Source organism: Mustela putorius, unplaced genomic scaffold (assembly GCF_011764305.1).
Source record: "Mustela putorius furo isolate JIRA1106 unplaced genomic scaffold, ASM1176430v1.1 tig00003858_pilon_pilon_pilon, whole genome shotgun sequence".
NCBI lineage: Eukaryota > Metazoa > Chordata > Mammalia > Carnivora > Mustelidae > Mustela > Mustela putorius.
Genome location: NW_025422010.1, coordinates 14,094,733 through 14,112,926, shown reverse-complemented (window position 1 = coordinate 14,112,926; position 18,194 = coordinate 14,094,733). Strand labels below are relative to the sequence as shown.

The 18,194-nt window shown below is 39.7% G+C and overlaps 1 protein-coding gene across 9 annotated transcripts in view; it reads right to left on the bottom strand.

The window, feature by feature from the left end:
* DLGAP1 (DLG associated protein 1) overlaps positions 1-18,194 on the bottom strand; it is an 871,327-nt gene that overhangs the window by 163,523 nt on the left and 689,610 nt on the right. For all 9 annotated transcript variants that reach the window (XM_013051420.2, XM_004742767.3, XM_004742768.3 and 6 more), the window contains one exon: positions 9,897-10,137. In XM_013051420.2, the coding sequence (XP_012906874.1) occupies positions 9,897-10,137 (241 nt within the window). The remainder of the gene's footprint in view (positions 1-9,896; positions 10,138-18,194) is intronic.

Below are 18,194 nucleotides of genomic sequence, written 5' to 3'. Positions count from 1 at the left end.
TCATTTGTTGAGAGTTGTTTTTTTTTTTTTTTAATGGATTTAATATCCTTATTAGTAATTGCTTTATCACATTTTCTGTTGTTTTCATGATTCAGTCTCAGAAGACTGTAAGTTTCTAGGAATTGTCCATTTCTTTTATTTTTTATTTTTTTGAAGATTTTATTTATTTATTAGACAGAGATCACAAGTAGGCAGAGAGGCAGGCAGAGAGAGAGGGCGAGACAGGCTCCCTGCTGAGCAGAGAGCCTGATGTGGGGCTCGATCCCAGGACCCTGGAATCATGACCTGACCTGAAGGCAGAGGCTTTAACCCACTGAGCCACCCAGGTGCCCTATCCATTTCTTTTAGATTGTCCAGTTTGGTGTATAATTGTTCACAGTAGTCTCTTATGATCCTTTGTATTTCTTTGGTGTGAGTTGCAACTTTTCTTTCATTTCTGATTTTATTTATTTGAGTATTCTCACTTCTATTCTTAGTCTAGTTAAAGACTTCCTGATTTTTTAAAATTCTTTTCAAAGAACTAGCTCTTAATTTCATTGTGGTTTTTCTTCTATTGTCTTTTTAGAAAAGACTCAGTTTTTAAAAATTATTTCCTTCCTTCTACTATTTTTGCATTTATTTGTTTTTCTAGTTCTGTTTAGGTATAAAGCTAGATTGTTCGTTTGAGATTTTTCTTGTTTCTTGAGGTAGGCCTAAATTACTATGAACTTGCCTCTTAAAACTGCTTTTGCTGTATCCCATAGCTTTTGGAATGTATTTTCATTTTCATTTATTTCATGGGATTTTAAAATTTTTTCTTTGATTTCTGTGACCCATTGTTTGTTCAGTAAAAAAACCATGTCAATAGTACATGAACAAGACTTTTTTTTAAAGGGATTTTTTTTTTTAAAGAAAAATCTAAGGAAAACATAGGTTTCAAACATGGCAGAAGCTAAATAAAAATGTGTGGGAAGAAAGCATGAAAGAAGAGAGCTTCTTTTTTTTTTTTATTTTTTTTTTTTTTTAAAGATTTTATTTATTTATTTGATGGAGAGAGAGATCACAAGCAGGCAGAGAGGCAGGCAGAGAGAGAGAGGGAGAAGCAGGCTCCCCCGCTGAGCAGGGAGCCCGATGCGGGGCTCGATCCCAGGACCCTGAGATCATGACCTGAGCCGAAGGCAGAGGCTTAACCCACTGAGCCACCCAGGCGCCCCAAGAGAGCTTCTTATACAAAACAAAACCACAGTGAGATACCACCTCACACCAGTCAGAATGGCTAAAATTAACAAGTCAGGAACCGACAGGTATGGCAAGGATGTGGAGAAAAGGGGAACCCTCCTATACTGTTTGTGGGAATGCCAGCTGGTGCAGCTACTCTGGAAAACAGTATGGGGGTTCCTCAAAAAATTGAAAATAGAGCTACCCTATGACCCAGTAATTGCACTACTGAGTGTTTACCCCAAAGATACAGATGTAGTGATCTGAAGGGGCACATGCACCCCAATGTTCAGAGCAACGATGTCCACAATAGCCAAACTATGGAGAGAGCCCAGGTGTCCCTTAACAGATGAATGAATAAAGAAGATGCAAGATATATATGAATATATATATGTGGTATGTGTGTGTGTGTATGTATGTGTGTATGTATATATATATAATGGAATACTATGCAGCCATCAAAACAAAATCTTGTCATTTGCAGTGACATGGATGGAACTAGAGGGTATTATGCTGAGTGAAATAAGTCGATCAGAGAAAGACAATTATCATATGATCTCACTGATATGAGGAATTTGAGAAATAAGACAGAGGATCATAGGGGAAGGGACGGAAAAGTGCAGTAAGATGAAACCAGAAAGGGAGACAAACCGTAAGGGACTCTTAATCTCAGGAAACAAACTGAAGGACTGCTGGGGGGGTGGGAGGTAGGGATAGGATGGCTGGGTGATGGACATTGGGGAGGGTATGTGCTCTGATGAGTGCTGCAAATTGTGTAAGACTGACAAATCACAGACCTGTACCCCTAAAACAAATAATACATTATATGTTAATTAAAAAAAGGAAAAATAAAAGAAAAAAAAAGAGCTTCTAGATCAGACAGGTTTGTATGAAATTATTTCAAGATATACTATACTAAACATTCATGATCAGTAAAGAGAATTTCAGAGTCTCCTCTGTAATTTACTAGCAGTATGGCCTTAAGTTGTGTAAACTTCATTAAGCCTCAATTTTTTTTTGTATGATGAGAATGATAATGTATTACCTATGTGTCCTAGAATATTCATTAAGATTACACAAGAGAGTCTATGCAGCTGGTTCAAAATGCTTATCAAATAGTAAGTGCTGAAAGGTTAGCTGTTATCATTGTTAATGAAGTAAGCCAGATTGAGAGATCTAAAATCAAAGCCAGGATAGAGGCATTTCAGTGTATAATTTACATAATACTTATTGATGATTTCATAATAATCCTTATTGATTTATTACTTCCTTATTGATTCGAACTTCACATTAACCCTTATGGCGAGAAAACCTTGGAGCCCCTTCATGATTGGTCATGTGACAACCCCTCACATGGGCAAAGGTGGCCTTCAGGACTGTCTACAGGGCACAGGATCTTGAAGTTTGCCACTCTATTCCTGAGAGGTGATTTTTTAAACAAAGATTTTATTTATTTGAGAGAGAAAGGGCGCAAGAGAGTACACAAGCAGGGGGAGGGGCAGAGGGAGAAGAGGAAGACAACTCCTGACTCCTCTCTACATGCAGAGCTTGATCCCAGGACCCACAGATCATGATCTGAGCTGAAGGCAGCTGCTTAACCCACTGAGCCTGCCAGGCGCCCCTGAGAGGTGATTTCTATGTATAGTGAAACAAATAGAGGAGATGAAAGCCCAAGTTCTTCAGACTTTATTTCTTTCTCTATCTAATAAGACTTTTGCATCTTATGATTTCATAATATTTCTACTAGAATACAGAGGAATTCCAACTCAAGTTGGAATCTTCCCACAGAAGATAGGAAGGTTATAGCCAAAACGCTTTGGAAAGTTACCACTGTCTGTTTTCTCAGATATAAAAACCGGACAAGTAACCTCATAAAAGGCATAAGTTGTGCTACAAATCAAGTCTTTTTTTTTTTTTTTTTTTTTCCTTTTAAAGCCTCCTCAGATGAGGGTAAGTGGCTGGTCTACAGTTTTATTTGGATGGTTGGAGAAATTCAAGGAAGGGAAACTCATTAGCAGAGGAACAAGGCAATATCTGAATATTTACTACTTGATCTTATCTTGACTAGAAAAGAAAGGCCCTTTGTTCAAAACACTTCTGGCTGTTGTCTGTCCCCTTGGACTTCTGAACCTTTCTCTCACTGCTTTATAAAAACAACCTATTAATTGAATTAGTGCCTTGTAATAGAAGTGTGCTTTCTCTGAACTCTAAGGATGCTCCAAAAGTAGTCATTAACACTGGCAAGAGAAGCAGCACTCTAATTTCATTTCACATGTAAAGAAAATGAGTTCAGATTAACCTTACAATCATGCAATAAACAACTTCAAGAGCTGGGACCCAAACAAGCAAAAGTCTATGGCTGGGGGATCGGGGGTTTTATTCTGACTTTGCGTCCAGACAGAAGCTCACCTTAGTTTTCTTATCTTAAAATGGGGGACAGGGGATTAGATCAGGGGTGGTAACCTTTTTCAGTAAAGGGTCAGATAGTAAATCTTTTTGGCTTTCTGCAACAACTGCTCAGGTCTACTGTTAAAGAGTGAAAGCAGCCACAGGCCATGTGTAAACTAATGAGAGTGGCTTTGTGCCAATAAAATTTTATAAAAATAGGTGGAGGGCTGGATTTGGCTCATAGATGGTAGTTTGCAGACCTCTGGACTAGATGATATAGAAGTTTTTTCTGCTAATGTTTTATGATTCAGCTTGTTTTAATAGCGATGCTATTTCCTAGGAAAGTTATCTTGATTATCCAATCATGAAGCATGCAGTTTGTGAGGTATATAAGTATTTTTCTGCTGTTTGTTATTAATAGTAGCCATGGCATGGAAGCAACCTAAGTCCATCAATGGATGAAGAAGATGTGGTTTATATATTATAGTAGCATATTATTCAGCCACGAGAAAGAAAGAAATCCTGGCATTTTGACAACATGGATGGGACCTTGAGGACATTATGCTAAGTCAAATAAGTCACATAAAGACAAATACTATATGATATCATGTATATGTGGAGTCTGAAAAAGCTGAACTAGTGGTAAATGTAGAATAGTGGTTACAGGGTCTAAGGGGTAGGGGAATTGAGATATTCATCAAAAGCATAAATTTGCAGTTAGAAGATGAATAAGTTGTGGAGATCTGATGCATAGCATCGTGATTATAGTCTACAATACTGTATTAGATACTTCAAAGTTGCTAAAAGACTAGATCTTAAATGTTTTCACCACAAAAGACAAATGATAATTAAGTGACTTGAGGTGTTAGCTAATGCGATGGTGATAATCACATCCCAATATAGAAACGTGTCAAATCGACAGGTAGCACATCTTAAACATACACAATGTAATATGTCAGTTATATCGTAATAAAAGCAAGTTTTTTTTGCATTTCCTCTCCCCTTTCTTTCTCCATTACTGAATCCCTACTATGCGTATTGCAAATATAAATTATTGCCTTAATGTTATTTTGCTCACGATCTTGTGTGTTAAGGATTTTTGTTGTTATTGGGGGTGGATGGGAAGCAGGGTATATGGGACTGAAAGGGCATGAAGGTACCCGGACGGGGTATCCTGGATGGGGTGGGTGATGGGGGGTGAAGACTCAAGCCAGTGGAAGAACTCTTGGAACCTGAGCCCCGACCTCAGCTGATCAAAGGGTACCTGCTTTTGCTAAACTGAGCAAGAACTTGAGTGGGTGGGTCAGAGTTGACAGCAATGATAGACTGTGAAGTAGGATTATAGAAGAGCATGTCTCAATTTAAGAGAAAATATAATCTCATTCAAAAAAGTATAAATATTGGTTTCACTGTGGCCCCAGGCCACACCCAGGAGGGCACACTGTGCTGATTCCCTGGCTGGGGGACACTCGCTGTTGGCCTGGGGGGATGCTTTATCATGGCCTCACTGACCTTTCTGGAGGCTTTAAAAAAATAATTTTTTTAAACTTTTTTGTTTATAATTCCCTTCCTTCCTTCTCTCCCTCCCTCCCTCCCTCTCTCCCTCTCTCCTCCCTCCAGATTTTATTTACTTATTTGACATAGGGGGGGAGAGAACAAGCACAAGCAGGGGGAGAGGCAAAGGGAGAAGCAGACTCTCTGCCGAGCAAGGAGCCTTATGTGAGGCTCAATCCCTGGACCCTGGGATCACGAACGGAGCCAAAAGCATCTGCTCAACAGACTGAGCCACCCAAGTGCCCCTCTGGGGGCTTCTTGAAGCAAAAAATCAGTTCAACTCCATCAACTTTTAAGGCTTTCCCTAATTTGAAAAAAAAAAAAAAAAAAAAAAAAAAAGCAGAGCACATACACCAAACTTTAAGAGCCACAGTGTGGCAAATGAACCTACTTACTCTTCTATCAATTTATGTTATTGTTACATAAAGCTGCTTTGAAAAGCATGTAATTTCAAAATGCTTTTCTTAAAAAGCCAGAATTCTATATCATGATAGTTTGCCTATTTCTGTCAGAGTATTTTATTTTAAAAAAATTTTTATTGTGTTACGTTAGTCACCATACAGTACATCATTAGTTTCTGATATAGTGTTCCATGATTCATTGTTTGCGTATAACACCCAGTGCTCCAAGCAATCTGTGCCCTCCTTAATACCCACCACTGGGTTCACCCATCCCCCAACTCCCCTCCACTCTAAATCCTCAGTTTGTTTCTCAGAGTCCACAGTCTCTCGTGGTTCGTCTCCCCCTCTGATTTCCCTCCCTTCACTTTTCCTTTCCTTCTCCTAATGTCCTCTGTGTTATTCCTTATGTTCCACAAATAAGTGAAACCATACAATAATTGAGTGTTATTTTAACCAAACATTGGCTTTTAAAATCATAAAAAGCAATGCCTATTTAAAATACTTTCCTCTTCCCCTACTGATTCTTTCACCTACTACTTGCTGGGTAACCACTACAAACAGTTTATTTTTTGTCTTTCTGACCAAATGTGTGTCTGTATCTGTTTGGTTGTCTCCACTGATGATTATTATACAATGTTTTTGCTTGTTCACCAAGTACAAGTCTGTCTGTCTTAGCTACAATGTGGTAAAGATTTTGATAGGTCTAAGATGCTCAGTGTAGGAAGTAAAAAAAAAAAAAAAAAAAAATTCTTCTTTAACACAAACAGTTGGGTTGGTATATTCCACACGAGGCAAGTTTAATCCACTACCCTGAGGTAGATGTGTGGCTTTATTTTCAGCACCTAGTTCTACTTTTATCTAAAATATTCAGGCAACTGAGGTAAGTGTGCTTGTTTTCTCCCAGTCCAAGGTTAATTGCTCTACTGCTAAATTGTATTTTCCTACAGTATCTCTAATCCTAGCTTAATAGTCTTGGGTACAGTGGCTTTATATAAAAGCTTGTCGCATATTAGATGGGGAGATCTTGAGTGCTGGGAGCAGATTACAGGCTGAGAGAATATAAGATTCTATGATGGTTACATAAGCTAACAGGTCATTAAAGCAAAAGAAGCATAACTGTAAGTCACTCTCTAACTCAGTTCCTACTTTGCCCTGATTTTCTGGGACGAGTCACCATTCTTGCTCAGGTCGCTCAGGGATCGTTAGGGCCACTTAGGGCTGAGCCCATCCTCATGCCGATCTCACATGGTAAGATACTTGTGGACTTTTGTTTGTGATTTCATCTTGTTAATATGGAGAATGGACAAGGCTGGAAGAGAAAAACTCAATATATTGTGTTGCAAATCTGAATAGTTAGAACGGACTGACACAAAAATCAAAGACTCAGCATGTGCATTGTTGTGAGAAAAAAATTACAGCTAATAATCGCAGTTGACAGAACCGAAGAACTTTTTCCAGGCAAAAGGAAGTTTAGGAAAAAGAATTGTGGTGAGAATCCGAGAATAATGAGCACAGGAAAAGAAGGAGAAGGAGGAATCGACATCACATCCTACTGAACACGGGTGCAGATCTGACCTGTGTACATGGGGGAAATGGTTAAAATTAGAGCAAAGTAGTTTCCTGATTTCCCCAAATGAGCACATCCTTTCAAAAATTAGTAGGTCCCATGAGAAAGTAGATTTTCTGTGTTTTCTACAGGAAATTCTATTTGATTCAGTGTAAGAAGGAAACCAGTAGAAGAAAATTAATATGATAGTACTGAGATCATGGGAGAGAAAAGGAAGTGTGTGTGTGTGAAAGGGAGAAGAGCACACAGGAGTAATCGGAGGGGTAGAATGAATGGAGAACCTTATTATATCATAAAATGATGACTTTTTAGAAGAACAAATCTGTGGCATAGAGAAACTGCAAGGTGATATTAGAATTCTTAAGGTCACATGTGTAAAATGTCTGTTGGGCTTACTTAGAAGCTAGTATCATAGTTTAGTCCTTAACTTGTTAATTTTTCTGTGACTGTAGAGATCATCAATCATAATGTTTAGTGTGATGAAGGGTGACGTCACCAGTTGTCCTGTGCAAAAATCTGGTATTTTATGCTTTCCCACTCCTGGGGGGAGGAGCAGGTCACATCTCCCTGCCTCTGAGCCCCTGCAGCTACAGCCAAGCATGGAGCCTTCCCACCCTGAGAGCTGCCGGCAGGTGGATGCAGCCCAGTACTTATGATGAACCACATGGAGCCCAAGAAGGAATGATGTAATCACCTCTGGTATTTTCATTTGCCTCTCTCTGTTTTGTGGTATTCTCCCTCATAAGGTCCCCAGCTGAAGACCCTCCAGTCAATGTATAATCAGCACACCCTCTCAGATTCTACTTCCCTTCGCTGGTAGGCTTGTCTGATTTAGCAAATACTCCAAACAAGACAACTCACTTTCTAGCATAAGTATGCCCCATGCAACTTTGAGATACACTCCCACTACAAAATTATTGACTATCTGAAATTCAGATTTAACAGGCACCCTGAGTTTTCTCTAGCAGTCCTGTTGTTTGAACTCCAGGAACCTCTCTGAGTATCTGGGAAAGGTCTCAGAAAGGTCAGACATCCTGTTGTGTGGGGTGAAGAGCACAGCCCAAGGGTGAGGACGGATGTGGGAGGTGTAAGTAAATTGTCTCCACTGACAAAAGCACAAATCCTCTGAGAGGTGAGCAGAAAAAAAGCCTTCTGGAGTCTCCTGCCACTTTATCCCCAGCATTGCTCCTTGAGGGGGAAGGAGTCAGCCATTGGCCCTTTTCCTTCCCCTCACGCTCCTAGGCAAGGATGCACATACTGTGTATGTAACGAGCAATTTCAGCACAGGAAAACAGCTGGCAGGTGGCAAGACTGTTAGAGCGAGCAGTAGACTAGACACTGGGGAAGGGCGGGGTGGGCATGGTGCAAATGGGGAACAATAAGAGACACAGTGATGTGCTGTAGGCACAGGGCAGGTCTTCAAATTACAATCACTGCATGAACATAAACACACACAGAAATATGCCCATGGATGATTGAAAATTTGTTTTTCCTTATAGAAGTCAACCTTACTTGTTAACTTCATCTGTGGGTGTTCTTGCGGAATTTCTTGGTGAGCCAGAGTGGGCATCCACTGTATGGTTGAGCTCCCTGCAGAGCCGCGGAGCCTGTGGGCTCTCTAGAAGCATCCTTCTCGCTGATCCTGATACCTTTCTTTGCATTGGTCAGAGGTGAACTCCTCATGTTTAACCTCTCATGGTTTCTTACAAATTGCTACCTCAATTCCGTATCTCTAGTTAGTAGGATTTTAACTCCGATTTGAGGACCTATTACTTCTCATGGCTGTAAAAGTTCTAGGCAGAAGGATCATTTCTGGCATTTGAGGCCCTAGAAGTAACATTGAACACTGGTATTCTGGCACAGGCTTTTCCTTCTGATTGATTTATTTACCATGACTCGAGGTTTGATGATCTTCTTGTAGAACTACTCTTTATTGGGGTTACACTGAAATCAATCATACAGTTAGGCCTAGTTAAGATGGAGGAGATTTTCTTCTTGGACCCAAATGTTATAAATATGGAAAAAAACCCCGCCAACACACACATTGTCATATCTAACCCATGGCTATATTCCCGTGCAGGTTTCAGTGTCATGTAAACTAGTGAAGCTCTTCTGTGCCTCTCTGCTTAAAATCTGATAAAAATACAGTTTAACTGCATAAACCTGATTGCACTTTAGAGGGAAAAGGAGGTGCTCTATACATATGAGAGAAGGTTTTAAAATAATGAAATCTGTCTTTGTTATAATGAAAGAAAACTCATAAGATGTTCAATTAATCTATCTGGATCATCTGTTTCTTCCCTATTTTCTTAACAGTGATATTTCTGGTCTTTTGGGATAGTCATTTTGTGGATATCTTGGAATTGAAAAAAAAAAAAATTCTCACGGTGTGATACTCAGTAGTTAGGGGAACCCACTTGTCTAAGGATAACCCCCAAAAGAGCCTGACTGTGGCCAGGAGGAGCTGATGGGATGAGTTTGCTGGCTGCTAGTATGTCGTGTGGGGAGGGAAAGACCCTCCCCTCTTTGGTTCTGTAGTTGAAGTTTCTCTGTTCATGCCAGAGATGGAGGCTGAGAGGACTGTGCATGTGGCCAAAGCCAGGGGACAGAGGCAGGCAGGGAGGCACAACCGTTCTTTGTAGGGCACGGGTGGCATTATGTTCCTGGCGATTGTGTGATAACAGCGAGGAGGACACCGTGTGGAGTCTTTTGGGACATTCTGTAGCCTGGGCCTGGGAGGCCAGGCTCATGGCAGCCCCAGGGTGGGGATAGGCGCTCTGCTCACTCACCGGTGCTGCTCTGAATGGTCCTCACGGTGGTGGTGGTGCGCGGTGGGGAGGAGGACCGCAGGGACACGCACTCATCATCCTGGGAGCAGCCCTTCTCTATGGCCCGCACGTAGCTGTGGCTCCGCATGCGGAAACAGCCGGGCACCGGCAGGTCCAGCGCCTCCACCGCCTGCGACTCCAGCTCGCTGAACACCGATTCGCACACCGACTCAAACTGCCCGTTCACTTCCATCTCGCTCACCTGCGGGCAGACGAGGGTACCATGACTGCTTCTACCTAGTGGAGAAGCACCCCCCCCCCCCTTAAGCATCCCTGAACTTCACTTCCCATCCTTCCGCAAGGGAGCCCCCTCGGATTCCACGAAACTCCCGCGCATCTCATTCCCTCTGTGTTCCAGTCCGTAACAGAACTGCGTCTTGTCTGCAATCCCAAACAGTCAATTCTAAAGAAAAAGAGCTTTATTTTCACAATGAAAGAAGGGTGGCATCGGGAAGTCGTCTTCCAGTGCCTGCCCAGGAGCTAATTCTTCTGATTTATAAATGCAAACCCAGGGAACAATTTTTTCAGTCCCTGGTCAGAGTTCAGGTGTTTCAGGGCGACAGTTTTTTGTCTAAACTTTTTGAAACTAGTATTTTCATTACAGTGCTTTTAGAATTGACTGACTTGTCAAATAATTTCAGTGTGCAGTGCAGCTTAATTTAGTACAAAGTATGGAAACAGGCCCTATATTTTCTGGCAAGATACTCTCATTCTGCACAAAAATAGACCAAACCCAGATATGTCAAAATCTTGAAAAGCACTATGGGGATTTTGAATATGCACATACTATCTAAAGAAGGTTTCGTTCTTCTTTATAAAAAGCTGATAGAGTCCACAAATTGTGTTTCAAAATCTTCCAAATGAAGTCTTTGGGGTGTGTGTGTGTGTGTGTGTGTGAGTGTGTGTGTGTATGTGTGTGTTTTAGGAAACCGGATTTTATTTACTTATATCCCTCTGTACATAACGCATTGGGTTTGAGCACCTCTAAGAAAGAAAAGAAAAAACAAAAACAAAACCCAGGCCAGGTGCTCCTGTTAATTTCTCACATTGTAGCTGATTTGATAGAAACATGGGAGCATTCTTCAAAGTTCTTCCACCCTCTAGAACTTCATGTCTGATTTCCCTAATATTAAATTAATGAGTAAGTAAGAATTTAGCAGTTTAAAAAAAAGAATTTAAGATTAAACTACAAGTAAGCTTAGAGTAAATACTGAAAATGATTGCAATTTTTGGCTGTTTCTTCATTGTTGTGTTATTGGAGGATATACTCTGATAATGGTACATTTCTTTAAACTTCAGATAGAAGCAACCAATTACCTTAAGGCATATCAAGTGGAAAAGACATCCATTAAAAAAAAAATTTTTTTTTAAATTCATTTGACAGAGATAGCAGGTAGGCAGAGAGGCAGGCAGAGAGAGAGAAAGAGAGAGAGAGAGAGAGAGCAAGGAAGCAGGCTCCCTGCTAAGCAGAGAGCCCGATGCGGGGCTCAATCCCAGGACCCTGAGATCATGACCTGAGCCTAAGGCAGAGGCTTAACCCACTGAGCCACCCAGGTGCCCCAAGACATCCTTTTTTTTGTAATGATTCTTTGCAGCTTAAAATAACATTTTCACACACTTTATCTAATTTGACATAAAATCCCTGCATGTTTTCAAGACTAATACTTATATATTCACTCCATATTAAAAAATTAAGTACGTATATATAGCATTGATTTTTAGGAAATATTTGGAAGTGCTTTCACAGGTAAAGGGACATGATATTTGTAACTAATTATCAAATAGAGAAAGTGAGCAAATGAGCCAAAAGGATTATGAATATGAATCTGGGTCAAGGATGTAAAGGATTTCTTTATATTTTACAAGAAACGCTTTTGTGAACTTGAAATAATTTCAGAGTAAAAAGTAAAACTGTATTTGCATGTGTGTATGTGTGCATATATATATCAATGTATATATCATTTATTAGATTTTCCCCTATTAATATGTCAAACACTGCAAAGAAATTATAAAATATCTATCCCTGTTAAGGTAATAACTATTAAACTTGGTTGACTGTTCAGAGGGTATATATGCCCACTTCCCTACCTACTTTTCATAAAAAATTGGACCATAGAGTAAATATAATTCTGCATTCTGTTTTTTTTCCCACTTAACCTTCTTTTTTTTTTTTATTTCTAAAGATTTTATTTATTTATTTGACAGAGAGAAATCACAAGTAGATGGAGAGGCAGGTAGAGAGAGAGGAAGGGAAGCAGGCTCCCTGCTGAGCAGAGAGCCTGATGCAGGACTCGATCCCAGGACCCTGAGATCATGACCTGAGCCAAAGGCAGCGGCTTAACCCACTGAGCCACCCAGGCGCCCTCCACTTAACCTTCTTTATTAGACTTCTTTCTTAACAGGATTCTCCTTCATTCTCTTTTAACCTTTTGTTTTTATTATATACAGATACAGAAAACCACACAAAGTGGGGGCACCTGGTTGGCTCAGTGGGTTAAAGACTCTGCCTTTGGCACGGAAATGATCCCAGGGTCCTGGGATCGAGCCCCGTATTGGGCTCTCTGCTCAGCAGGGAGCCTGCTTCCCCCTCTCTCTCTGCCTACTTGTGATCTCTCTCTCTCTGTCAAATAAATAGATAAAATCTTCAAAAATAAAATAAAATAAAGCTGTTAAAAAAAAAAGAAAACCACACAAAGAGAATGTGTAACTTAATGAATTATAATCAGGCAAACACCCTTGTAACCACTACCCAGGTAAAGAAAGACAGATTTTTTGGGAGAAGGGGGGTGGGGTTATGGACATTGGGGAGGGTATGTGCTTTGGTGAGTGCTATGAAGTGTGTAAATCTGGCAATTCACAGACCTGTACCCCTGGGGATAAAAATATATTATAAGTTTATAAAAAATAAAAAATAAATAAAGTCTTTAAAAAAAAAAGAAAGACAGATTTTTCCAGGCACCCCAGAAACCCCTCTCTATGCCCCATCCTAACTATAATCCCCGTCATCCCTCCAAAAGTAGCTGCTACTTTGAGTTTTATCTTTATAAAGATAAAAAATTTATTTGTAGGAATTTGTAGGAATTAGAGTTTTTATAAACTATAAATTATATAAATAATTACAAAGATTCTTTTCTTTTTTTTTAAAGATTTATTTATTTATTTGACGAAGAGAGATCACAAGTAGGCAGAGAGGCAGGCAGAGAGAGAGGGGGAAGCAGGCTCCCCGCTGAGCAGAGAGCCCAACGTGGGGCTCCATCCCAGGACCCTGAGATCATGACCTGGGCCAAAGGCAGAGGCTTAACCCACTGAGCTACCCAGGGGCCCCAAGAATTATTTTCACAAGGAATTGCTTGGGTTTTTTCACTTATGTGCATCCTTGGACCTTACAGTTTAGTTATACCCATTTTTAAAAATTTCAATATATCTTTCAATTCACTTTTAACATATAGGCCTTCCTCCTATAATTTTTTTTTTTTTAAAGATTTTATTTATTTACCTGAGAGAGATCACAAGCAGACAGAGAGGCAGAGAGAGGGGGAAGCAGGGTTCCTGCTGAAGAGCCCGATGTGGGGCTCAATCCCAGGACCCCGGGACCATGACCTAAGCCGAAGGCAGAGGCCCAACCCACTGAGCTACCCAGGCACCCTCCTCCTATAGTTTTTAAACTGCAATTTATTTATGGAAGCATCTGGGTTGTTTGACCTGTAAAGCTTCCCACAGTCTGAATTTGCTGATTTCATTCTCATGGTAGGATTTAGCATGTTCCTCCGTGTTTTGTATTTCCTGAAAATTGTAAGCTAGGTGCAGGAGCTTTATAAGATTCTGGTTCAATTCCTTTGGCAGGACTACGGGTCATGTGTTCTTTTATCAGGAGACACATTATATCTGCTTTGTTTCTCTTTTTTGTTGTTAGGAGTCATTGGTGCTCAACGCCTAGATCCATTAATTCACTGGGAGTTGTAAAACTGTGATATTCTAATTCCATCATTACTTTTGCAGTTACTAGTTGGAGCATTTTTTATAAATAAATGCTTCCTCTCACATTATTTGGTTATTCAGTGGTTTAGGTCATATAGGAATGGCAGAAAAAGTGTTCGGTTTTTTTCCCCCTTCTTATTTTCAAGATAATAAATCTGTTCCCTCTTATCTATCAAAAGCGATCAATTAACTTTTAAAAATACCAAGATGAATTCACAGTTTAAAAATATTTGATGGTTTAAAAAAAAAAAAAAAAAAGAGAGAGACAGTCCTGACTGGGCAGTTTGATTCTTGATGCTTGTCTCAAAATAAAGCTTTGCTTGACCTTGAAAAAAAAAAATTGATGGTTTTAAGTTCACTTCAAATTTGAACTCACTGATCTTTAACTGGTGGGAGCTTCTTAGGTTGGCTCCTGAATCCTTTTGACATGAAATGAGTAGTCTTTGATAACTTCCTTGGTATCAGCTATGTCAAGGTATTCCAAACTCATCTTCTACCTTTCCTGCTCAGTCCTGGCATCAGTATTTTTTTTCTAAAGGTCCTTCTTCTTTTAATGGGAAATGATATCTCAAGAACACAGTCTGGGCCCCAGGAAGCCTTGTTGTCATTGCTACTGAGTTGGTCATCGTTTAGTGGGCAAAACTAGGTCTTTTGGTAGGCAGATCTAGTGAATATCTCCAACTAAAATTGAGACTGTTCTATATTATATCGATACTTATACCTTGATTCCATACTAAAAGTCCTGGTTCTCAGGGGGCAAAGGAGATGATAGAATTGGGATAGTCTACAATTATTCATGTGTTTCTTCTGTAATATATGCACAACCATCTCAGAATGGCATACTAATAATACCATATCCATGTCATTATTGAGAAGTTAACAATTCCTTTTATTTTTTGTGTATTCACTCTCTATTCTTTTCTCATTTAAAGTAGTTGTGCTATTCTTACACTGCAGAGCATATAACCTACATGTTCTTCCTCGCTTTAGCCCTCATTTAGTCTCTCATAAATAACTGTATATTTAATGCTTGCCACTACGGTTTTTTCATGTAAAAAGATTGTTCCTTATCAAAATTCTACAGATCCAGGTTAAAAAGTTCTAGATGGCTTATAAAGAAAAAGAGCAAACCCCTAACCCACTTACTCCCCCCACCCCAGATTCTCCCCCCGAAAGAGGCAATCACTTTCAATTCTTCCAGTTGGATCTTACGGTATTTGCATCTGTATTTCCAAAAAGTTGCTTATGTGAATTGAGCCTGTTGATACATTTGTAGACCTCAGGTAACCTATTGATTTCCTTCCTGCCCTTAAAGCATTAGCCTCGAAGCCTCTGTTCTCTTATTGCAATCTATGGCTGCCAAGCCCCCAGCTATCCTGGGTTCTCTCTTCCCTATCACTGTGGGGGTGCTCTTGATTATCTCAATGGTGATGGAGTCCCTGTTTCCTCTTCCTTGTTTTATTCCCTCCTTTTGGTGGAAAACATCTTCCGGTGCTTTTCTGGACAAGCTGGCCACCTGGCATTGATGGAAAAGTCTATATTCCATCACCACTGTTAAGAGAGAGTATGCTTGCATTCAGGATTCTAGCCTGCATTCTTTCTTCTTTCCATTGTTTTCAGGCTTTGCTCCTTGTCTCTTAGTCTCCATACACGCTAGAGTCTGGAAAAATAGATGCCTTTCTCATTCCTGAGCCTTTCCGTATAAACTGTTTTTTCTCACCCTCTTTTGAAAGCCCTTTAGGATCTTGGCCCAAATGAGCTAACATTTTACCATGATGTTCCCTATGTGGATATTTCTCTATCAATTGTGGTGGGTACTGATGGGTCCCTCTCAATTTACAGAATCATGTCTTTCAGTTTTGGGACCATTTCTTGAATTATTTCATTAGTAATTGCCTTACTTTTATTTATTTATTTGTGGAACTCCCACTAGTCAGATGTCAGAATCCAAGAAAACTCAAAGAATTCCAAGGGGGAAAAAAAAACCCACACCGAAAAATATATTGATACATCATAATTTCCAAAGCAATCCTGGTAAAAGAACAAAGCTGGAGGACTCATACTTCCTGATCTCAAAACTTAGATGGCAAAGCCACAATAATCAAAGCCACAATAATTGGCACATATAGACCAATGGAATGGAATCAAGAGTCCAGAAATGAGTCTCTACACCTATTCACCACTAGTTCTTATTTCTGGTCATTGGGGTTGTCCAAATCTCATTGTCTAGTTGATTCCTCAGGATGGGCTCATGGAAATGATGTTTCCTATATCCATTCATGTTTATAATAGTTTGTCTGTGCCTTTTATATGAAAGTCAGTTTATGGGGGTATAAAATCTTTGTTTACATTTTACCTCCTTGAATATCATAACATCACTCAGTTTTCCTTTGTCATAAACTATTGTTAAAGAGGCTGATGAGAATTTAATTTTCTTTCCTTCAAATTTTTATTTAAATTCTAGTTAGTTAACATATAGTATAATATTGATTTCAGGAGTAGAAGTGATTCATCTATTTTTTTTCTTTTCTAGGTCATTTGCTCTTCTGTCTAGAAGTCCAAGGAGCTTTGTTTTATTTTGTTTTGTTTGAAATCAGAGTGCTTTCATTTTACTAGACTATGTCTTAATTATTTTGGGTCAATCTCAGGTATGCAATATATACTTTTGAAAAATCTTTTTGTTTTTATTAAAGTTTTCTTTAATTATTATTTTTATTATTCATTCTCATTCTTTGCTTTCATTTTCTTCTTTGGAGACTTCTATTATCTATGTGTACGATCTTTGTCCAAAATATTTATTAGTGTCTCTTGAATCCTTTTTACCTCTTCATTTCTTTCTGATTTCAAATATGTCCCTCCTCTTTAGATTCTATTTTTCTTAGTGTATGAAATATCTCGTTCACTTGCTCCTGTATTCCTTCTAGTCTAATCTTCATTGCTGAAGTGATTTTTCTTTTACTTCTGATTTTTTCCTGAGTTTTGTGATTTTTAAGGTTTTGAAATTCAGATGTATCTTTTTCTTTCATGTCTTATATCATGTTCTTAATGTCATTTAGTGCATTTTATTTTATTTTTTTAAAGGTTTTATTTATTTATTTGTTAGAGCGAGCACAAGCAGTGGCAGGCAGAGGGAGAAATAGGCTCCCTGCTGAGCAAAAAGCCAGATGCAATGGGGACTCGATCCCAGGACTCTGGGATCATGACCTGAGCCAAAGGCAGATGCTCAAGGGACTGAGCCAATCAGGAATCCCTTGTTTAGTGCCTTTTAAAATACAGTTGACCCTGAACAAACAACAAGGGGGTTGGGGCATCGACTCCCCCCATGCAGTTGAAAATCTACATACAGCGGTGCTTGGGTGGCTCAGTCAGTGAAGCGTCTGACTCTTGGTTTTGGCTCATGTCATGATCTTGGGGTCCTGGGACTGAGCCCCATGTAAGGCTCTGCACTCAGGGGGGAGTCTGCTTCTTTCTCCCCCTTCCCTGCTCTTGTCCCCCAGCAAATGCTTTTCTCTTTCTCTCTCTAATAAATTAGAATCCTAAAAAAAAGAAAATCCACATACTAATTTGACTCCACAAAAATGTAACTATTAATAACCTATTATAAGTAAGAATCCTTACTAACACCATTGCTGATTAACACATATTTATGTCTTATAAACATGATGCACTATGTTTTTATAATAAGGTAAGTTAGAGAAAAGAATGTTATTAAGAAAACAAGAGTTGTGGGTGCCTGGGTGGCTCAGGGGATTAAAGCATCTGCCTTTGGCTCAGGTCATGATTCTGGGGTCCTGGGATTGAACCCCGCATCGGGCTCTCTGCTGGGTGGGGAACCTGCTTCCTCCTCTCTCTCTGCCTGCCTCTCTGCCTACTTGTGATCTCTCTCTATCAAATAAATAAATAAGAATCTTAAAAAAAAAAAAAGAAATCAAGAGTTGGAGGCTCAACTGACTGAGCCACCCAGATGCCCCAGGTATAGTTTATTTATTTATTTATTTTTAAAAGATTTTATTTATTTATTTGACAGACAGAGATCACAAGTAAGCAGAGAGGCAGGCAGAGAGAGAGAGAGGGGGAAGCAGGCTCTCTGCTGACAGAGAGCCCAATGCAGGGCTTGATCGCAGGACCCTGAGATCATGACCTGAGCTGAAGGCAGAGGCTTTAACCCACTGAGCCACCCAGGTGCCCCCTACCCCAGGTATAGTTTAATGCTCTTTCTATTCTATCGTGGGCAATTTGCTTGAATTCTCTGAGCCTCACTTTCCTCATCTGTAAAATGGG